Source organism: Leucoraja erinacea, chromosome 26 (genome assembly GCF_028641065.1).
Source record: "Leucoraja erinacea ecotype New England chromosome 26, Leri_hhj_1, whole genome shotgun sequence".
Classification (NCBI taxonomy): Eukaryota; Metazoa; Chordata; class Chondrichthyes; order Rajiformes; family Rajidae; genus Leucoraja; species Leucoraja erinaceus.
Genome location: NC_073402.1, coordinates 17,217,834 through 17,241,602, shown reverse-complemented (window position 1 = coordinate 17,241,602; position 23,769 = coordinate 17,217,834). Strand labels below are relative to the sequence as shown.

At 38.7% G+C, this 23,769-nt stretch overlaps 1 protein-coding gene across 1 annotated transcript in view; it reads right to left on the bottom strand.

Annotated features, from left to right (window-relative positions):
• LOC129709575 (microtubule-actin cross-linking factor 1-like) overlaps nucleotides 1-23,769 on the bottom strand; it is a 335,842-nt gene that overhangs the window by 803 nt on the left and 311,270 nt on the right. Inside the window, exons 59-68 of the mRNA XM_055656025.1 lie at nucleotides 21,469-21,639; nucleotides 18,516-18,682; nucleotides 15,431-15,590; nucleotides 13,442-13,768; nucleotides 11,537-11,621; nucleotides 8,450-8,691; nucleotides 7,129-7,335; nucleotides 2,151-2,270; nucleotides 996-1,103; nucleotides 160-378 (exon numbers count right to left, since the gene is read on the bottom strand). Coding sequence (XP_055512000.1) covers nucleotides 160-378; nucleotides 996-1,103; nucleotides 2,151-2,270; nucleotides 7,129-7,335; nucleotides 8,450-8,691; nucleotides 11,537-11,621; nucleotides 13,442-13,768; nucleotides 15,431-15,590; nucleotides 18,516-18,682; nucleotides 21,469-21,639 — 1,806 coding nt within the window. The remainder of the gene's footprint in view (nucleotides 1-159; nucleotides 379-995; nucleotides 1,104-2,150; nucleotides 2,271-7,128; nucleotides 7,336-8,449; nucleotides 8,692-11,536; nucleotides 11,622-13,441; nucleotides 13,769-15,430; nucleotides 15,591-18,515; nucleotides 18,683-21,468; nucleotides 21,640-23,769) is intronic.

Below are 23,769 nucleotides of genomic sequence, written 5' to 3'. Positions count from 1 at the left end.
AGAACAACATGCAAGACGTTTACATTTTGACAACATACTTAATCCCCTCAATCTTGTGCTGTTTTATTATCACACGTGGTCTACTGCCGCCAATGTTTCCCAGAAGTGCGCATATATAATGAGTTTTTAAGTACACAGTCTAACCGATATTGTACTCACCCTCATTTCTTCCTGTTGTTGCTTCAAGATCTCATGGTCCACAGCTGGTGGTGGGAGCTGCATTATCAGAGCTCTGGTCTCATCGAGCCATGGACAAAGCTCCTCGTAGGTTTCCCAAAACTGGTTAATCAGGACTTGAGCTCTCTCCAGTTGGGAGTACCTTTCAGTGTTCATCTGACTGACCATCTCATATTGCTGCTGCAATAAGTCCATCTTGTCCTATGAGTAAGCGTGCAAGGACATGCATCTTAAACTTTGGCATTGTTATTATGATCATTATAAAAAATATTAAATTAAAAATAATCAGATTGGTGATATTTTACAATTCAATTATATACATCAGAATTATGAGAACCTCTTTCCACATTGTTAATGTTTAGTGGAGTTTGGAGAAATAGCGTGGGAATGTTGGACTTCAGCCCATGCTGACCCTCCATCACCCGCACACTAGTTCTATGTTATCCCATATTCGCATCTTATACAACTTACGGAAGCCAATTGACCAACAAACCTGCACATCTTTGGAATGTGTGAGGAAACCGCAGATAACTCACAGGGTCACTGGGAGAACGTGCAAATTCTACACAGACAGCACCTGTAGTCAGGGTCAGACCTGGGTACCTGGCACTGTGAGGCAGCAGTTCTACCGCTGTACCACTGTGCCGCCCTAACATTCAATGTTTATTGAATTTTTGTATAATGATCAATTTTACAGATGGAAAATATATAAACACACACATTCCCAGACAGCCCATTGGAGCTTAAACATTTAAACTCAGTTTGCAAAATCCACTCGACAGTCAGGGTGGAACTCTTCAGAAGCACAAAATTAATACCTGCAATGCAGTCTTTTGTTCATCTCTACAGGTATTAAGAATTTCATCTTGCGTATTTATCAACTCATCTATAGAATCCTTGTGCCGTATGATGTCGATTGTAAAGGCCTGCAGGTATCAAAGAAAATGCTTCAAATCTGATGTCAGTAACCGTGTTATAAGATCCCCAGTGCGAGAGACAGCTAATTTTAATGTTATCTAAACATGATGGTGAAGTAAAGTTTTGGACGCCGATACTCTAGTTACATTCATGAAAACAAATCAAGAAAGTTTAGTTCATCCAGAAGATTGCTATCTGTCACACAAAAGGAATGTGTGTGAATTGCAGAGTTTGTTGCTTATCTGATCTCCCAGAGATAGACTGGCCCTGCTCTGGAGATTATATTTTGGAAACACTGCCACTAACTATGTGTTTAAAATAAACCAGGCTTCAGTCATTTTTGCAAGGGTTACTGAGATGGAGACAAGTATCCCATCTGGATTTGACTGTGTGTAAAAAAACCAAAACAAATTGGAGCACCCATGGCGCAAACCTTTTGATGAACTTATAGACTGTCGGTAGCCAAAGGGTAAAAACAGTCAACGACCAGCTTAGTGAGCAATTTTAAAGAACAATGGCACATTATGGAGAAATAGGGAGAAATAATGGATCGTCCATCATCTGATGACAGAAAAGTCCTCAAACAGTGAACACAACTGGGGCACAGAATTCAAATTGGTGGTTAGTCTCTTAGAATTTGCTTCTTTTTAACACTATCTCATTTACGCAAATCTGTAAATAACTAACTACCACCACCTTCAAGCTGTGAATGGAATGAAAAGAATTAAACTGTAGTAGCAGTAATATTTTCTGTAAAATTTTGTTTTGCTTTTTGTATTAAAGTATTAATGTTTTCAGAGTGTTCTTTCTGTCTTAGTCAGGCCACTTTTTGATTACTTACATTTCTGGCTTTTGACTGATGGAGACCTCAATATCTAAAAGGCAGGAAAGCCAGCAACATAACAAAAGCTTCTTATTGGAGAGTTTTGTTTTATAGGTCATGCAGTGAATAAAACGATATCACGAGTTGCAGGTATGATTTGGAACAAAATATTCGATGTTGGATTGTAAACTTATTGTCAGGTACACGGATTCCAAGAACCATGCATTCCTACCTTCTGCACCTGTAGTTGAGCTGTTGTTTGATCTTGTTCCAGCCTTATTGGACCCAAGGCTGTTAACTTTCGCACAGTTTCTGCCACCCAGGTGAGCTCGGAATCAGTGGCCTGCTCATACTAGCAGAAAGGAGAAGCAGCAGGACACATTAAGGAAACAAAGCAGACAAACAGCTGTACATACAAAGAGACGGATGGAGCTAGGGTAGGACTGCAATCTGAACACAGGTAGGGCAAGCAAAGAAAACTACACTGAGCAAAATCACTCCGACCCTCAATTAATTAACAGTCACCAATGCTTATGGCAGTTTCATAGTTACTTTTAAACAATATGCAAGCCTACAGGAGCAGTAATAAATTATTCAGTGAGGATGCATTTTATAAATAATTGAACATAATTTTGTATATACACCAAATAAATATATTTATTTAAAAAACACAAATTTACTTCAATTTCAAAATGAAATATGAAAATTCAGAATAAAGTTGAATGTAAACTGATAATGGTTTGTACAGCTGTCTGGAACATATTTAATTGAACTCAAAATCTTCTAATTGAACCAATTTGAAAATTAATTTGTTGCATTAATTCTTGATATCATCAAGAGGTCTGAGTTTGATTTGCAGTGTAGGCAAGTGGGAAAGGATAGAGGAAAGAATATTTAGCACCACAGCTTTGTCAAAGGACTTAATCGTTCACTATCGAACGATTTTAAATAATATTTTCATAGCTCACATAATGTACTGGTTATATTGAACATACCACTTTAAACAGCAATGATTTATTTTTAGAGTTTCGTTCTCATCAATGGAGTGGTATTTCATGATCTAACAAAGAATTGTTTGTCTACTCTCCTAATTTTCATCAAGGATTTAATACTGTTATCCAGATGAAATGGTTTTGCCACAAAACTCCATACAAATTAAAAACCAGCCCTCCTTTTTCTGCTCAAGTGAAAATTGCTCCATTGTTCTGGTTATAATTTATCATTCCAGGTATTTCCCTTGCCACTTAAACTTAAACCATTCATTAAAAACGTACAACTCGTCAACTCACACAAATCTACAGTTTTGGAACTGAAGTATGAACTGCAGAATGGCCACTTTACACACTGGGGCAGATCATTTCACAAGCTATTTGTAACATAGTGTCTATCAACTACCTATTAGAAAATATCAATAACCTATTAGAAAATTACGATAAATGGAGCCTCTATCGCTTGCAAAGATCAATCGATGAGGCTATATTATAGCTATTCAGCAATATTCATTTATTATTTCTACTTTGAATTATAGTAGACCAATCTGACTCAGCTGAAAAGGGTTCAAGTCTACCAGAAATATTTCCACTTCAATATTTGTTCAACCTTTTATTTTTAAGGAAGATAACTGGCAATATTACAAGAAACAATCTTTACAAAACCGCTGAAGTTAAACTTCAAGAACGCCACTTCAGTTCTCTTGTTGGACGGAACTTAAATCTTGCTTGAAGTATCTACAGCTTTCCCATATTTTACAGTTAGCAGCCTGCTCTGATCTACATATTCTGACTTGGACAGATAATAATGCAAATCCAATTGAGTAAAACAAAAAGTAGGATATTGGCTAGTTATTTTTTTTCTTGGAAGGTGCTAAAAATTGTAGGGAAATTATATCAGATGTTGCGTTAATAGAATATATCTAATATCATCTGCATCACAGCTGATGGACACATAATCAATTGCACTGGTTTCATGAAAAAAGTAGCAAGTGGTATTATTATTATTTTTATATTTTGCTGCTGAGACGTTATGTGCCAAATTCACCATTAAGGTACCGGAAACATTTGGCAACAACTATATATATAGAACTAAAATGAAATATTCTATCTTCAAAACATTAAGAAGAGTGCATGGACTGACCAGAAGGTAGAAACCAAGTCTGGATTAATAGCACAGAAAGTCAATACAAAAGTCGTAGCTATATTTAACCCTTTGAGTGCTGAATTTGTTCAACAGAATCTTACAAGCCAGATCTTCCGTTTATATTTAACAGAATTAATTTGATGCTGCTTGTCACGTGCAAAATTAGACTACGAAAAAACAGGAACAAAATAATATTTTACCCAGCAATTTATTTCTTGTGGACAATTAGCCATTAAAGGGTTAAATTAAACAATAAACAAATAAATATTTGCAGTGAAGCACACAACAGTCCAACTGAATTATCAGCAAACATTTATATAAGAACATAAAAAACAGAAGCAGGAGTAGGTCATTTAACCCCTTGTAGCCTGCTCCACAATGCTATAACATCGTGGCTAGTTTAGTACTGTCTATCTGCACTGGTCCTGCATTTTTTTTTATCCCTTTGATATCAAAATATTGTTTTGAATATGTTGCACGACTCAGCTTTGACTGCGCTCTAGACCACAGACTTCCAAGGATACACTTCAGTCTGGGTGAAGGGATTTCTTCAGTATTGGATAGTCAACCCCATATTCTGAGACTGATAGCCAGGGGAAACTCCATCCCTGCATCAACTACATCAAGCCCACTGCCTAAACCAACGTTGTACATTTCAATGAGGTCAGCTATCATTCTTACAAGTACATGAAAATACAAGCTCAGTTTGCTTACATTCTCCTCATTAGACAATCGGCATGTCCCAGGAATTAAACGGATGAACTTTTGTTCACCAGTCTATCGCAAGTAAATCCTTCCTTTGGTGGGAAGACAAGGCCTGTAAATAATTTCCTATCATGCCCTAATATAATCGCAGTATGGATTTGTTAATCTTGAATTCAATTCCTCTTACAATAGAGGCCACAACACTGTTTACTTTCCTCATAAAATGTTGTTCTTGCACTTTCACTTTTAACGATTTGTGTGCAAGATGATTGTGGTTCCTGTGTACCAATATTTTTCAAACTCTCATCCAATTAAAATACTCTGTCTTTCTAGTTTTTTGATTGAAGTGGTTGACCTCCCATTTTCCCCACTATATTCTCTTGTCAAGACCTTGTCCATTGACTCGGTCTGATTGGATCCTCTGATACATCTCTGAATCCTTGCTATCTCACTTCATATCACTTGATACATTACACACGATCCTCTCGGCAAAATTACTGATATGTTTTGTGAACAATTGAGTGCAGAGCATTAATCCCTGACATCCAAAGAATCACAGCCTCCTAACATGAAATGGGCCTGTATTAAACAACTTGTATTTCTACTTTCTGTTTTCCATTTGTACAACAATCCTCCAACATCAGCATATTTTCCCCATTCCTTCAATTCTATTCAATGACCTTTAGTGTGATATTGTCTTAAAACATCTTATTCATGCAAATAAAACAAGCATTTTAGTAAACTTAATATATAACTATAAATCTGGTAGCCTCTAAGTACTTGTCCAGATAAAATCAGTGTGTGATCGATTACTTACCAACATGCATAGGACTCCAAATATGTGCAGAATTTAAAGCAGAGTGAAACCATATGTAGCAAAAATCCATATCACTGTGCTTTGATTGCAGAGACTATTTATTGCCTCTCAATTAAAACTGACAATATCAACCAAGACATTTTTGCATAGAGTTAAGGTGTTGATTCTCTCTGGTTCTCAATTGTATGTGTATTTTGTAAAATCACCAATTGGTACTCCTTTTCCTGATGTAAAAACTAGTTTTGGTTTTCTGACTGTGATGCTAATAAATGAGCTTTTTGGTTCGTTAAAACTAGATGCCATCTTTACAAATAATTAGATTAATTTCAATTTTATGCTCACTCAGAAAGAAAAAATCTATTTAATAATTTTCAGAACGATGTCACAGTTTTAAATATGTAGTAAATAATCATACGGACTTTTCTTCCACAAGATTTAAATTCAAAACTGGATTTTCAATTGTTTTAGAATATTGGCTAGATTCTGTTGTTCCTCTAATTTATGGAAACACCATCACTTGGGGCATCTTATGTATTATATGATACATTCCGCAAGTCCCCAATGTGCTATCCAGCAAGGAAACCAAAATAGAAATATAAAATAGACTTTGAATGTTTGCAATACATAGCATGCAAATATCTAGGTTTACCCAAGCTATTGAGGTTACGGTCAGTGAATTTGCACCTTAATGCCAGAACGTTCATATAGATGTATACAACAGTAGATTTCAAAATGATAACGTTGTTCTGTCGTAAGTTTTCTTGGGAATTGGCAAAGGTGTCTGGGTTTAATAGGTATTGACATTCGTGGTGTTTAACAGAGGAGCATTTAATTTGCTTTAAGGATGCAAAATAAACCTAGACCAGTTGTTGGAAGTGGGTTTTAAGAACTCACAGAGTATGCCAGATTAGAAATCAAGTCTTGAAGACTTGGAATCTGAGCTTTCCCCAATGGATGGGTTGAGATAGGAGCAAAGGTAAAGCCTAGTTGGAAGCTGGAAACATTTCTTATGACTAATATGGTGTTGAGAAATTAGTGCAGGATCGAACATCTGCTTGTGCTTGTGCAATTATGGTGCCATTACACAACACATAACACTACATTTCACTTTGACTATCCATGATAATGCCAGAGTACTGGTAAATTTACTACAACTACATTTGACAAGTTATTATTGACTAAAAGAGGTGTTTTTAAACACATTTTCCCTTCCTCAGATCTCTCTATGTTGCATTCCAATTCAGACTGAATGTAGGCAATTGCTCCCAAGCCAACACCTAATCCATTACTCCCAGGCCCATAACATTCTACAAGTAGCAACTAATTAATTAAAAAGGTGGCGACTAAACCTCCAGTCCATATTTCTGCAACTCATGGAACATACAGGATATAATTTGTATATAATCCTGTTCAGACTTACCTCACAGTTGCGTTTGCAGTATTTAATATTTGGTTTGATCAATTTCACTTACTTATGTTTTAGAACGCCTCACATGGTTAAACTAATGACCAAACTAACAAACAAACAATTTGTATATTAAATTCAACCTACCTGTTGCGACCTCTGAATTGCAGCATCTATTGCTTCAACCTTCTGTGTCACCGTGTCACTGACCGTCTTGTACCGGTCATTGGCTTCTGCCACCTGTCGGTCCAGACCCTCTCGTGCTCTCCACGGCACTAGCTCCAGTAATGCATTGCTCACTTCATTAATTGTATCCAGGACCAGCCTGTATTCCATCACTTCCTTCTTCAACTCCTGAACATTAAGTTAGTTAATCAGTTAAACAAAACACTATCTGCACTACTCAGCTGAACACATCAGATGCCTCTGCATATTGTCAGGCACATTTATGAAAATATGGTTTGGCACGTTCAGCTTTGTTTATAAAAAGGAGCATCTGACAATTTGAGCTTTTCTGATTAATTGCTAGGTTATAGTTATAGTGGCTACAGCATATTTGAATTATAAAAGGCATTATATAAGGTATAAAACAAAAAGCTGTCACATAAAATAAAGAGGATGGAATCATTCTACCATCACAAAGACTGGTTAAAAGGATAAAATGGAATACAGGCAACCCCCGTGTTATGGCCATTCGGGTTATGGAAATCTGCCTTCATTGAATTCGCAAATCATGATACAATAACAAGGTTACAAAATCAAATTTGCTCTCAAGGAATTTATTGCACGGGAGCTTGGGTTGTAGGTTAAATCCTTCTACATCAGTACAGGGCTTTACATTGAGTAGTGTGTGCATCTTGGACCTCCACACTCAAGGAAGGATATTCCAGACTTGGAAACAACATCTTGATTCTTGGAATTAGGGAGCTGTCCCATCAGAAACCACGAAAGAACACACGCACAGGAATTTAGAAGAGTTGACATTGTTGAAACATTGAATTTGAAAAGGGTTGATGCTGAGGTGCTACTTACGATACTATAAGAACTTTATTTATCCCAGGAGGGAAATTGGTCTGTCAACAGTCGTAAAACACAGCAACTGCTGTTGGTCAGTGCGTCAAATTAGCAGGTTGGCAATTTACAAAATGAGGCAAATAGTTATTTGCCCTGAGATTGATGGAAATCTTGGTGGTTATTAGATGGCTAATGATGCTCTCAGTGACTGACAATTGTTAGGCCTGAGATCATCAGGTTTTGGGCAGCAAGGGAATGAAGAGATACGAGATGACTAATGGTATTTGAGTCACCGAATTCCCATTAATTCACTGAGTGGCAGAGTAGGTCCTTTGACCATCTCCTGCTATTTCTTATATTCTTTGATTGTTGGAGAAACATGGATACATGACACTTTCTTCTTCCTCTCAGAGTTTACACCTGCTGAGTCTGGATGCCCGACTGCTCTGCTTACCTTCTGTCTCTCGTGGAGCTGTGGTATCTGCTCTCCAATTGGTGACTGTGGCGTGCTTGCAGCAAGCTCAGATTCCACTGCATCGAGCCAGCCACACAGCTCTTCATTGAAGGCTTGGAACTTTGTGGCAAGTTGCAGAACCTGCTCTAACGTTTTCAGTGCCCTGGAACTAGAAGTAGTAATTTCTGCATACCGGCTCTTAATACCATCCAGTTTCTCCTGAATTATGATCACCTCTTCACCTAAGGAAACAACATTAGTAAACAAAACATTGGGTCGTTATACTCAACGGAGCAGGACAATGTTAACCTAATGCTCAAAAGTAAATTCAATTTAACACAGAATTAAAGTTCCATTGTCAATACTCTTGTTAATGAAATGGGCATGAGAATATATATCAAGCATTCTGAAGCAGACATTGCCAGCCAAAGGGCCTATTCTTATACTGTATTTTCTGCGTTTTTAATCTAATTGTAAGTAAATATCTTACAACAATCTTTCACGTTTTTTTAAAATATTGCCCCAACAACTGATTCACAGTAAGGCAGAAAATCACCAATTTGAAACACTAAAATTTCTGCAATAAAGGGTGGATGTGAGATTTTGTTTTATTTGCTGGACTCCTAGAGATTAATCTCGAGTGTTTGCTTAGGAACCCTTTTCAGGCTGTATCTTTAAATGTATTATGTAGTGAATTGGGGGGAGAGATAGGGGTGCTATGGGGTTAACCCTACATTAACCTTAACCCTAATTCATTCCTACTTTTACCAAGGCATATCACACTTGGCATAACCAATCGGGATGAATTTCTAAGTATGCATCGTGTACTTAACCAAACATTTAATGAGTAGGAAGGAACTGCAGATGCTGGTTTCCACTGAAGATAGACGCAAAATGCGGGAGTAACTCAGCTGGACAGGCAGCATTTCTGGATAGAAGGAATGGGTGATGTTTCGGGTCGAGACCATTCTTCAGACAGAGTCAGGGAAGAAGGAAAAGAGAGATATGGAAGGGTAAGGTGTGAAAACAAGAGATCAAAGTGGACCAAGGTCAACGAAAATGTAAAATAAATCATTGTTAGCTGGGGGAAGGTGACAGCGAGGCAGACAATGTAAAATTTAATCAGTTGGACAGTCAGACTGGTCAGAGAACTAGGATGGGGGAGACGTGGAGAGAGTGGAAATGCAAGGGATATTTGAAGTTAGAGAAGTCAATATTCATACCACTGGGTTTTGAGCTGCCCAACCGAAATAAGAGGTGCTGTTCCTCAAATTTGAGTTGGGCCTCACTCTGACAGTCGCTCACTTAATGACATTCATTTTGATTTCGTATAGGTCCCATCCGTGTGGAGTTTGCACATTGTCCCTGTGGCCGCACGGGTTTCCTCCAGGTGCTCCCACATCCCAAAAAACAGCGGGTTTGCAGGTCGTTAATTGACTGCTCTAAATTGCCCCTAGTGTGTAGGGAGTGGATGAGAAAGTGACTTAATATAGAACAAGTGCGAATGGGTGATTGACGGCCGGCGTGGACTCAATGGGCTCGTTTCCATGCTGTATGTCTAAATATTTTGATTTTGATGATTTTATTTGCTTTCTCCATGTGGTCATGTTGCTTGGCAAAGTAAGGGCAACACAATTAAATGCAGTGGTAAAGTTTTCATTTAAAAAAAATCCGACCGAGAATAGAAAATGATTAAAAAAAAACAAAACATGTAACACACATTATTCTTTCATCTTGTTCTTAAGCATTTGTGATTGTGCATCAAAATGTGTGAATAAATATGAGGTTTCATTTTGTTGTAAATATATGATTTGCTCTCCTACTAATGATAAGAATTCAGCTAAAGAAAACTTCACACCACTGAAGGTTGACACAGCAAAACAGTATTCCTTGTAATCCTGGACGTTTTTGTCAACAAAATATGAAGGACTGAGGATAAAATGCCAAAATTATATCTTCCTGAGAAAGTTCATAAAATATTTCAGAATTATAATTGCTGAACCAACATAATTTGGACTGCCACTGTATTAAATCGATACTAAGCCATTAATTCAAAAGCAACATAATGTAAGTTTCTTTGTGGAATGGACTTCAGAAAACTGTGGCTAGCTGACAAAGAAGCAAGTGAGCAGAGTACTGTAGTAGTTAGAATGCATCAGAGAAAACAGAATTGAACATCTGCTGTTCTCTTTTGTAAAAAGTCTTAAGTGGTGCAGTGACAGTCTTGTAACATAGTTGAAACCATTTCACAAATTAACACACGTTATTTTCAAGATCACGTGAAAAGGTTGACTGTAAAAAACAAATATGTTTTGACGTGTTCTTATAACTGCTGGCATGAGATGACAAGGATATCACCCAATTAACTGTTGCAGGATGGCACAGTGCCTCTCTGCCTCAGAGTAACAACATGCAAATTCACACCCACAACATCTACCAGCTTCCAACTAAATTTCCAACATTACCAATTGCACTGCAAAGATTTAGGAGGAATGAAAAAAACCCCTTAAATCCTCAATTCTGTCATTACAGCAGCCAGTTTAAGAGAAAGACTAGAACCACATTGCTTGCTTGCACACTCAGAAATCGTTGATCAATTAGAAGTTGCGTAAAATAAAGATGTATATCCTGCGTGCAATTAAAACCTCAGAATTTCTGTTCCTAATTTGATAGAAAAGATCTAAGTGATAAAAAAGTAACGATTGGAATGTAGTTTCCTTTAAATAAAGAAAACTCTTATTGCCTTGCAGAGTGTTAATCGACATGCTTTGAAGGAGTGCATATTTAGCATTCATTACTAAGGATATGAAAGAGGTTTGTTCCAACTGCATTTCCTGCTGCCAGGAACAAGGCAGATGGTGTCTTTATGTGGGGATCACAATGGACGCTGGACTTTAAGTGACAACACAATGGCAACACAGAATAAATGAATCAAAAGACTTGATTAAACTTTACATTCTAGAACAAAGAAAAAACCCTTTGCCACTTATTGTACAAGTTCTGCGTTCAACTGGCTCCATCAAATAAATGTAGAAGATAGACAGCAAAAACTCAGAATAAATGTTGTAAATGTTTCTGAACTGTTACCTGTGGTTTGTTTAAGAAGGGCCTGCCCATTTTTAACTGCTTGATCTACATTCTTCTTCCGGGATATAATGTCATCATTCAGAGCCTACAAAAAGATCATTGCAGCTGCTTAGTAAAAGGATGGTGAGGTTTCTATGGAAACATCATTCCTACTTCTCATGGCTCTAACACCAGGGAACTGAAATTGAATTGCAGCCAAAAGAAAGTAAAATTAAAGAGCAGCTGCATTTACCAGTGCTGAAGGTACAGTGAGATGAGCACCCATTCTTAAACCTCCTCTTATAACACATGCTAACACGCCTTTTCTCAACTCAAATTACATTTTCAAATTATCTTGGGCCAAAATTAATTTGTGATTCAATAATGAACTTACTTATTAATCCACACGAAAGTTAAATGCAAGTCCTTAACCCAAATGTCAATTAAAATTTAAAGCTTAAAATTAATGATAAGGGAAATCTTTTTGTTAGAAAATCCATAGTTAAATTAAAATACGAAATACCTGAATATTCATTTCTTAGCCCTGGCTTTTTAATTAAAAAAAAAACTATTTAACAGTAAATACCACTAAATTCTGGAGTAAACACTTTTTCCAAAAGCATTTACTCCTTTACCTGGGATAGTGAATGGGTCATCAGCATGTAACATGTTAATGATTATGTTACAAAGAATCAGTGGTGTTAACTTCTGAATAAAATTATCCATTTTAGTTCAAAATGGAAATGGTCATGGTGATATATAAATATTTGAATTTTTGACTTTTAAATAAATCTGATGTAATCCCTCGGTGTATTTTTTATCTTTTCATCTTTTTAAAAAAACTTAAGAATAATGCAAAGTAACAAGACATTGAGAAATCTAGCTCTGTAGATTAGGAATGAAACGGAAAGTAAAAATTCAGAATTGCAAAACAAAAAAACAATGGCCTAGAAATTCACCGTCGTTTACAGAGACAAGGTGGCCAGGAAGGTGCCCAGGGATGAGGCCAGGGATGAGGTGGGGGTGTGCAAGACAGTGAGATCTGCAGGTTACACAAAAAAGCTGGAGAAACTCAGCGGGTGCAGCAGCATCTATGGAGCGAAGGAAATAGTCAACGTTTCGTGCCGAAACCCTTCTTCAGACTGATCGGGGGCGGGGGTGGGTGGGGGTGCAGGTAAGGGATTTATGAGTTAGAAGAGGCCGGGAGGGTTGTAGTTTGGAAGGGGACTGAGAAGGCGCTGAAAGTTGCAATGACAGTCAGTGATAAGTTGGAGCCCATGATCGATGGTGGTCAGGGAACAGGATCAAGGTCCTGTAATCGGTGGTCTGAGGGCTTTTGGGGCGATTACACGGATCTGTGGTGCGGATGAGCTTGGTTCAAGTGACTGGGGCTTAGAATTGGAATGTTCCTAGCCCCAGGCATGAACCACTCTCATGAAGGCAAGCCTTCTTTAAGTTAACCTGCTGCAGTGCACTTGGTTGGGCTGAGTATGCCGAATGAATGGTGCTTTTGGAAGTCCATGCTAATGACTTTGGGCAAGTATATAGTTGAGTTGAAAGTGCCCGAACCCTGAACCATGATTTACAATTCAAAGTCATGAAATTTATGCTGAGGCAGAAATTAACTGAGGAACCAATATAATTGCTGTTCACTCTGGGAAAATCGTTCCATGTGATTTGAATTTTTAGACCATTGTTTTTTAACGATGCTTAAAGAAAGTTGGATCTTAGCACGTTAGTTTGGAAAAGGTTGCTTAAATTGCACCTTTTGCACCACATACTAAATTTCAACTAAAAACAATAACAGAAACAAACTGAAGAAACTTAAATCAGACTAAGTGAAAAATAACAGACTATAAAATTAGAGAAACGCAACTTAAATGAATCAAATTAATACACCAAATGAAAAAAATAAAAATAAAATACCAGCTGCTCTTTGTGTTGTTTATGCAGGATGTCAGATTTGTAATCATTGATGGTCACCAGACTTAGTTTGTCCTGAACATCAGCCAGCCAATTCAACACCTCCACCTCCTCCTCTCCAAAGATCTTGGCGTTGGCAAGGGCTTGCTGGAGCAGGACAGCCTTTCGGCTGCACTTGTCCCTAATCTCCCTGTACCGAGTCTGGATAGACTCCAATTTGTCCTCGACCATGTCCTGGTCTGGTTTTGCACTCAACGTCATGAGAAACTGGCCGATATCGACTGCCTGGCGTATGCTCTCCGTTTGGTTTGTGATGTCATCCTCTAACGCCTGAACATCAAGGATAAAATCATAGCGTGAAGAAACTGAATTATGAACTGAAAATTAGCAACAAAAACAGAAAATGGAACTCGTCTATGAAAGACATGCATCAAAATAAATTGGATAATCACATGCACTTCATTTGAATCTTCGACATTACAAATTCTTCTAAGGTGTTGCGAAAAGGAGGAGGGAATAAACATCAAGAATGCATGGGGGAGATGTCTAAATCGGAACTGATACCATTATTAATGGAGTTAGCAGAGGGAAAAAGTCTAGAAACGGGTAAATTTGACAAGGGATCATCATCAACTTAACTTAAAATGTCCTGCGGCAAAAATTATGACAGACATGCCAGACAAAAAAAACCTTGATACGACTTCAAAGAAATTTCTAAAACACTTATAAAGCTAAATGCAAACAGAATAATAAATGAGCTCACTTGGTGCAAAAAAAGCAAACATCTGCAAAGCTAATTATTCACAATTTAGTAACGCAGGAAACATCCTGACCCTCATCTTGCTTTTATTAATAGTGTACAATTTAAAAAAAAAACACAGGAAAAAAATTACTTTTGAATCCAGATTATTTATAACCGGAGATTTTCAAACCATTAATTTGGGCATTATTTTAACACATGTTGTATACATGAAACAACAAACCACAAATGCTCTATTCAGACTTGCAAACCATACAGTACATTCGTACTTTGAGGTACAATATCGCACACAACTGCTTATTCCTTGTGCCACAGGGATAACTTGGGGCTGCAAATTTCTCTACATTCCCAAGGATGTTTCTTGCTAATAAGTAACATGTGGTGTGAACCCATTAATTACTAATCATTTTTCAGTTTTTACTAATTTCCAAAATCAAGTACATCTCAGCTGTTTGCTTTGAATGCCATCAATTAGCACAACAGTGCTGGAATAATTATAAATCTAATGATATTCTCCACCTGATTTCCCAATGAGTTAGATGCATAAAATCATGACGGAAATGGATAGGGTGAAAGCATTTTATCCAGAGTAGGGGAATCGAGAACAAGAAGACATGGGCTTAAGGTGAGAGCGAAAAGGAACCTGCGGGCAATTTGGAATGAGCTGCCAGAGAAGTTAGTTAGGGCAGGTATTTAAAAAAGCATTTAAAAAGACAGACAGATACATGGATAGGCAGGGTTTGGAGGTGTATGGGCCAATGGCTTAGATGGGGATTCTTGGTTGGCATCAATGTTTGGCCCAAAGGACTGTGTCATCGCTAACACAATAATAAAGGCTATCTACACGGAACACGAAACGATCTATGTGGGCCGGTCTCCCTAAGAAACCTTGACCCCTCACAGAATTAGTGAAGAAACTAGAAGTTCAAAGAAAACACATTATTCAAATCCATTCCTCTTCATAGACCGGTGGATTAATTTTGAATTAAAAAAAAAAATTCAATTTATAAAAAATTCTTAATTGAATACGAAGCCAAAGGCCTTGCAGTAAAATACAAGAAAATCCAAATTTTAATTTCCGATAATAGTACGGAGATGAAAATCATATGCATTTCAGACGTCAACACCAAGGAGATTGTAAGGGGATTGTGTGTAAATAATCTCATGTTTTAAAACATGCCATTTATTCCAAGAAGATCACATTTGAATTGATATAGGATGCTGTCTATTACCTTATGACGTGTAATTTGCTGTTGGATTTTCGCAGTTTGAGTTCCTACAGGTTCGGAGTTGGCCAGTTTTTTCTCTTTACTGGTCAACCAGTCGTTGAGCGGCTCTGCCGTCTCATGGAACTGTTTTGCAATGACCAAAATATCCTCCAATTGCTGCTGCCTGTATCAATAAATAAAGCAAGGCATTGTGATGGACCACATTGGCTTTTTGAAGTATGTTTTGGAGTGCAAATATTAATTAACGCAAAATCACCAATTAATATAAATGAAATATGCCACATAACATATCCTAGTTTAGATAGATCAATACTGCCCTCGACTGCCTAGAACTACATAGCGACCCCACTTCACCATTACGAGTTCGAAAGAACCATGCCGACCAATTTTTACTTGTGGAAAAATTTTTCAACATGCTGAAAAGTTTTCCTTGACCGAACAGGCCGCGAGTTTGCGGGAACTTCCGTCGAGCATGAAGGAGAGTTCCAGTGACCTCATAGGACCAGGTGTCGACCATGCTGCGAGTTTGAGTCGAGGGAAAACTCTTCTAAACTCGCAGATTAGGTCGCCGCAGTGGGACAGCCGCTTTATCCATATTTATGGTATTTGAAACAAAATTTGCTGATCAAAATGAATACATTTTTCTCCCAGTGTGGAAACTCAGTAAAAACATCTGCATTCCTAGCAAATCCTAAACATTTGAGAACAGGTTGAAATAACGTCAATGGATCTATAAAGCTAAAATGGAGTAACTATTATCTTGGGGTTGCATTAAGCCGTTGTAAATGTTGTCGATAGTGATTCTCCCTGCAGCTGCACATACACGTGATTCATGAAATTATTACAGCATAAATGCAGTCAAGAATTTACCACTTTAACTGCTAGTACAACATTTTTACTCCACCAGCTGCAATCATTAGCTCATTGTGCTCAGAGTAAGGTATTTTAAAAGTAAGCATATATTGAGATTCTCCTGAACCCAGATGCAGCAAGAGCATCCGTTTCCATTAATATATTCTCTGAAATTAATATAATTATCAATGTAGATTCAGGCCAGGGTTTTAAACACTGTCAGCCCTTCTAATGTATAACTTTAGAATCATTGCAATTTCTGTAAATGTTGTTTATTTTTTCCCCCTGATACAGATATGAATCATCTGCAATCCTGGCACCATTGCACTGATCTTCGAGCAACTGAGTTATTGGTCTGGATTTTGGCAATCAATGCTGACATTTCAAAGTTTAACTTTGGCCATTTCTCCATATAAAATGCCACCAAGTAAAAAATGATAGAAAGTGATAAATCTCAAACAAGTAAAGGGCTGTCCCACTTTGGCGATTTTTTTGGCAACTATCACAGTCATAGCAGGTTGCTGAAAAAGCAGCGACTGGACCCCCCCCCCCCACGACAATGTCTACAACAAGCTACGACAACCTACCACCTAGTCGACATCAAGCTACTGACAACTGGTGACCCATTAAAACGTCCACCTAGACCACACCTATGACCACACAGACGACAATCTACGATAACCGAAGTCGACCTACGTTCACCCGCGACAAGCTACGACAAGCAACGACCCTGTCGGCGACAACTGAAGACAATTCAGTCGCCGGTACCTGTCGCTGGTTGACGTAGGTAGTCGCCAATGAAATTCACCGAAATCAGCAGCTGGTGACAACCAACGTCACCTGGTGACAACCTGCTTTACCCTGGCGACAACCTACGACAGGAGAAGACAAGCTACATCAAGCCCACAGTCGTCGAAAAATGTTGAACATTTCAAAATCCAGCGGCGACCAGAAAAGCGTTACGGCTCTTTAGGCGACATGAGGAGACTACTCACGACCGTACAGGCGTCACCCTGCGACCATGTGGCGGCAACTTAGTCGCCGAAAAAAAATCGCGTAAGTGGGACGGGGCTTTAGGCTTTTAAAACTGAGTCGGATTACATTAAATGCAAGAACGGTGACTCATGCATTTGAATAGGGAGGAGACTGAGTGATAAAGATGCTGTCTGTCCTGCTTATTTCCTCCAGCATTTTGTGTGTACCTGAGTGATAAAGATATTGATTCAAATAAAATTAAAAAGCCGAAGCATGGCTTCTTCATAATAGAGCAGCATCTTTTGGCGAGATTCAGTTTGTGATTATGTTAATGCAAAATATTTTACATTCTTCAAATTGTTTGATGTTCAATTGATTCTGAGAGGTGCTGACATTTATCACGCAAGGTCCCAGTGCTATGCACGTAATTGCCATTGAGGCATGGCCTGATTTTGGCAATCCAACTGATAACCGTGAAACTGTATTGGACAAGCTTGTACTTACCACATAGGTCAATGACAAGTATGGGTGGAGATCTGTCCCATTCAAATAAACAATAGAAAAAATTGACTTCAAAATTCTGCCCTGAGTAAGAATGACTGGTTGGAAATTGCAGTTCTGAAAAATTGATGGAAGTTTTGGCATTTGATGACCACTTTGATTAGTCTCTACCTCTTGAACCTCTACAGGTGTACAGTAGAGAGCATATTGACTGGTTCGGCAACTTGAACGTCCAGGAGCAGAAAAGACTGCATGAAGATGTGGACACTGCTCAGTCTATCACCGGCTCTGACCTCCCCACCATCGAAGGGATTCATTGAAGTCGCTGCCTCAAAAAGGCATCCAGCATCATCACCTTCCTGGCCACATACTCATTTCGCCACTGCCATCGGGAGGAAGGTACAGGAGCCTGAAAACGGTTACATCCAGGTTCGGGAACAGCTTCTTCCCTACAGCCTTCAGGCAATTGAACACCACAACCTCAAATAAACTGAGCTACAATAGACTATTATTATTATTATTACACCACTATTGTTTGTTTTTTGAGTATATATATATATACACGTGTGTGTGTGTGCGTGCGTACTTGTGAGATGTGTATATATACACACTGAACTTTTTTCTCTCTCATTTATATTGTTTACAGTGTACTATGTTTACATATTCTGTTGTGCTGCAGCAAGTAAGAATTTCATTCTTCTATCTGGGACATATGACAATAAAACACTCTTGACTCTATGAAAATAAAAAGGCCATGTACCTTGCAGCAGCCTTGCTCAGTAAACCGTCCCATCTGCCCCGCAGATTGTGCAGTTGTTTCTGGATCTTATCCTTTTCTGCTGTTTCTGCAGACTCCGCAATCCTCTCTCCCTCCACCTTAATGATCTCAACTGTGGACCTGCGATCATCCAGTAGTCTTTGCAGGAGCTGAGAGGAACAAAATAAATAATGAGTACCAATGGCAATAGTTTCAATGCACTTTAGATTTTAATTTGTCTTTGCATTGCCCATTGAATAATAATAACTGATCCATCAGTCCATCAAGAGGTAGAGACTAATCACACAGTAAAACTCTGATAATTTGACACTTTTGGGAGTTGGTACTGTTGAACAGGTGGAATTGTGGAGTTTTGGATGTTTCCAATAGTGGGAAAGTCTAGGACCAGAGGGTACAGCTTCTGAATTAAGGAACGTAACTTTGAAATGGAGACGAGGAGGAATTTCTTTAGCCAGTGGATGGCGAATCTGTGGAATTCATAGCCACAAAAGCAGGTGGGGGTCAAGTCATGTCTATTTTTAAAGTAGAGATTGATAGTTTCTTGATTGGTAAGGGTATCAAAGATTATGAGAAGGCGGCAGGAGAATGGTTTGAGGGGTAAAAAATAGATCAGCCATGATCGAATGGCAGAACAGACTCGAGGGGCCGAATAGCCAGATTCTGCTCCCTCGTCTTATGGTCTTCTGCTAAGCCTGTTAATACCGGAACATACTTTTATTTCACTATATTTTTCATGCTACACAGTAGGATAATAAATTTTCCAATGAGCCTGTGAGTTTGAAGAGAGCAGCAAGTATATAAACGTCCCACAATCGCGTTAATAGCCGCAGGATTACCGATGTTCCAGAACGCTATTGTTCTGGCTACACTCCTGGATGCACACTTGACCCATAGTCAGGACACCAGGCCTGGCCACTTGCCAGACCCCCACATCTCACTTACACTATGCACCCTCTGCTCACATGCTGGACTAATGAGTGAACCAGATGCTGAACCATCAGGATATCCAAACAAATGAATGTCAGATTATTGGTCCTTTACTGCACTTTCCATAAATGTCTTAAAATGTACAGATGTTTCGCCCTCCCACCCCCCCCCCCCTCCTGAAGTTCAACTATACTGTGCTTGAGGATAGATAGAATTTAAATGGAAAAGTAAGCATTTGTTCTGTGAAAGCTTTTCAATTCCATGATAATTATATCAAGCATGTGTAAATTTACTTCCCTCCTCCTCCTCCAGATTTACTGTACCTGCCAAAGCATGCATTGGGAAGACCACAACTATAAAGGGTAAATATAGTTTTGCTGACAGAAAACAAGCTGCAAACTGTGCCAAAACCGCCAGCCAAAAATGCTCCATGGTGAAGATCCCATCGACTGATTAGTTTCTCATCCGAGCACAATGCAACAGTAACATTCAAGGACGCTTGATGCACACAGATTCAGAAGTGACACCAGGCTCCCAACCTTTTCAATCTTCCAGGGATAATGCTTTTCTAACCACGAGCGGGCAGATTTAACTCACAAAGCTGGCGCCGTTCCACTGCCATTAGAACACTCCATGTCACAATCCCTTTAATACTGCTAGCCTTAATTCCATAGATATCAATAAACACAACAGCGATCTTTTTTTAACAAGCACAACACTGAGAGGTTATTCCTTTAATTCAGCAGAACGGGTAATGTTTATTGGGGATCTGCAAAAGGTCTATCACACTTGAAGTCTTCAGTTAGTTTATTTGGTTACTGAAACCTCTCATCCACAAATTAACCACACTATAAAGGGATGGGAACATTGAATGTCGAGCTTAAAAATATATACAACACTGTAGAATTCTACAACTGCTTTAGAAATGATTCATATAAAAATGATCTAATTCCCTCTCCCAATCCCTCTATCTCGCCTTGGCAATTGGCAATTTCCAATTCTGCTTAACAATTATCAGATACCAACCCTCATCTCAAAATTCCTTTCCAATAGATTTTCTCAGAATAGATTTGCGGGTCCAGCTATGCTGCCTACCCATATTCGTCAATGTAAATTAACCCCGAGGTCTTGATGTTTGGTGACCGGCTCCTCAAACTGATTTATTCCTCTGTAACACTCTGCCCACCTCTTGACCTCGAAGCACATTTAGTTTATTTCCTGAAAGCAATGTGCAGTGAATTGTGCTGTGACATGGCCTTGACGAAAACATTTGCTAGCCTGCTCCTTTCGAGCTGAGGAAAATTGAACATCTGTTTCCTTATGTTCAACTTAGATATAAGCAACACGAGAGATATGTTAGTGGAATGTATGTTGTCATTATGTGTATCTGCAGAAAAACAAATTGATTTTCCAAATACTTTCATCAGGACAGCACTCTAGGATGGAAATCTGGCATTGAAACGGACATCATTTCCCAAAGATTTCGAGAGAAACAGAGATTTTAGCTATTCTGATTTGGCAAAGACCTAGTGGATAGACATTTGTTCATCTTTGCAAATGGAACAAATGTCTCTTTGTTGGTCTGAATCTGGAAATTAAAAATTCAACAAGGTACTTTATAAGTTGGCCTCATATTTTAAGTGTTATCCTTTTAGTGTATAACTATTAAATTATAAACAGCCAACTGAAAATAGTATAGCACCGGAACAGAACATCGCAAAACACCACAATCTCAATGCCGAACATGATGCCATTAAACCAATCTCCTCTACTTGCATGTGACCCAGATTCCTCCATCCATGTGCCTATCTAAAAGCCTCTTAAACGCCACTATCGTATTTGCATTTACCGCCACCTCTGGTAGCGTTTTCCACGCACCCCGAACAGTCGATGATCAAAAAAAAAATTCTTGCGGATCTCCTTTATACTTTGCCCCTCGGATATTAAAACTATGCCTTCTAATCTATGACATTGCACATCGGACACCATTCAGATAACAAAAATGTACCTTCTGCTCCTGTATTTGCGCCTTCACCACTTTATATTCCGCTGAAGGTGGTTTCTGGTTGGCAATTAGATCTTCAGTATCCGTCAGCCAACTCAGTAAAGGTTCCAAAGCATCCTGGAATTTTCCACGATGCAACAGTGCCTCTTGTAACTGAGAGATACGTTCTGCCACCTGGGAAAATGAAGTATTAACAACTCTCATTTAGGATTCCCCCTCCTCAAACAGAAGCGTTACAGAGAAACTATCAAGAATGAAATGATTGTAAGAAGCCAAAGAGAAGAATAGATAGGAGAAAGGACAGGAGATGGGGGTGGAGCAGGTAAGAATTTGGGGATAGGGAAGAGATCGAGAGACAGATGCAAAGGGACACAGTAAATAAAAGTGGACATTCATCTGTCATGTTGGACATGACTTACCAGCTGCTTCACCAGAGGGGATTAGCACTGAGTGGATGATTGTCAGTCGGCAAATGTTCATGCATTGCTCTTACAAATTAGGACTTCATTACTGTTTTGTATTTATTCTAAAGCACGGTCTTTATTGATGAAGTTACAAATTTTACTTTTTCATCTCTTGAAAGTAATTATATATTTTTTAATTTGTAAAATCTTTTTCTCATTGCTACAAGTGTAAGTTATTAGTTGCACTCACATGCTCATCCAATTGCCTTTTATTCCTGTTAGCTCACAGTGGGTTATGTTTGGCTATTCAACTGTATAGGGACACCAGAGGGAACTGCGATCCTCCATCACCTGTTAAGTGCATTTGTCCACTTGCACTTTCAATAGAGATATCTGGAAGCTCTCAGGATTGGGGGCTGGGGGGGGGGGGGGGGCAGACTATGTGCAGTGAGGCAAATTATAATCCCTTTACTGCTGTACTACCAAAGCTAAACATCCTTCAAGATAGACACAAAATGCTGGAGTAACTCCAGCATTGTGTGTTTATCTTTGGTGTAAACCAGCATCTGCAGTTCCTTCCTATACATCCTTCAAAAGGCCAGAATTGTAGCTGTTTTTTTCTGATTCGTTAGTTTGTTTCAACACAAGATGTTGTTGCATGTGGCACGTGGAAAAGGGTTGAATGGTCTCATTCAAAAGCAAGTGTGATTGCACTTCAAAATAATTTGTTCTGTATTAAGCGCTTCGAATAGTCATGAAGTATGATGGTCTAGATTTTTTGGCACCTGTGCCTGCCACTTCTATAAGTTTACCTGCTATAAATCAGCAACGTCAAAATTGCTGGCTGCAACAAATCCAGAGACAAGTGGCGAAGATTTGATTAATGGAAAGGCTTTTTTGAATGATGTAATGGGTAATGTGGGTTAGCCAGAACAGGCCTTGCCCATTTACAGTGCCTATAATGTTCGGGCCAAAGACCCATCATTTACTTATTTGCCTCTGTACTCTACAATTTGAGATTTGTAACAGAAAAAAAAATCACATGTGGATAAAGTGCACATTGTCAGATATTTAATAAAGGCCATTTTTTTCATTTTGGTTTCACCATGTAGAAATTACAGCAGTGTTTATTCATAGTCTCCCCCCACATTTCAGGGCTCCATAATGTTTGGGATACAGCAGTGTCATGTAAATGAAAGTAGTTATGTTTAGTATTTTGTGGCATATCCTTAGCATGCAATGACTGCTTGAAGTCTGCGATTCATGGACATCACCAGTTGCTGGGTGTCTTCTCTGGTGATGCGCTGCCAGGCCTGTATCGCAGCCATCTTTAGCTTATGCTTGTTTTGGGGGCTAGTCCCCTTCAGTTTTTTCTTCAGCATATAAAAGGCATGCTCAATAGGGTTCAGACTGGGTGATTGACTTGGCCACTCAAGAATTGACCATTTTTTAGCTTTGACAAACTCCTTTGTTGCTTTAGCAATATGTTTGGGATCATTGTCTTGCTGTAGAATGAATCGCCAGCCAATGAGTTTGAGGAAGTTTTGAGAACTTGAGCCGATAGGATGTGTCTATACACTTCAGAATTCATTATGCTACTACCATCAGCAGCTGGATCATCAATGAAGATAAGTGAGCCAGTACCGTCAGCAGCCATACATGTCCAGAGCCATAACACCCCTAACACTGTGTTTCACAAATGAGGTGGTATGCTTTGGATCTTGGGTAGTTCCTTCTCTCCTCCATACTTTGCTCTTGCCATCACTCTGATATGTTAATCTTCATCTCATCTCTCCACAAGACCTTTTTCCAGAACTGTGTTTGCTCTTTTAAGTACTTCTTGGCAAACTGTAACCTGGCCATCCTATTTTTGCAGCCAACCAGTGGTTTGCATCTTGCA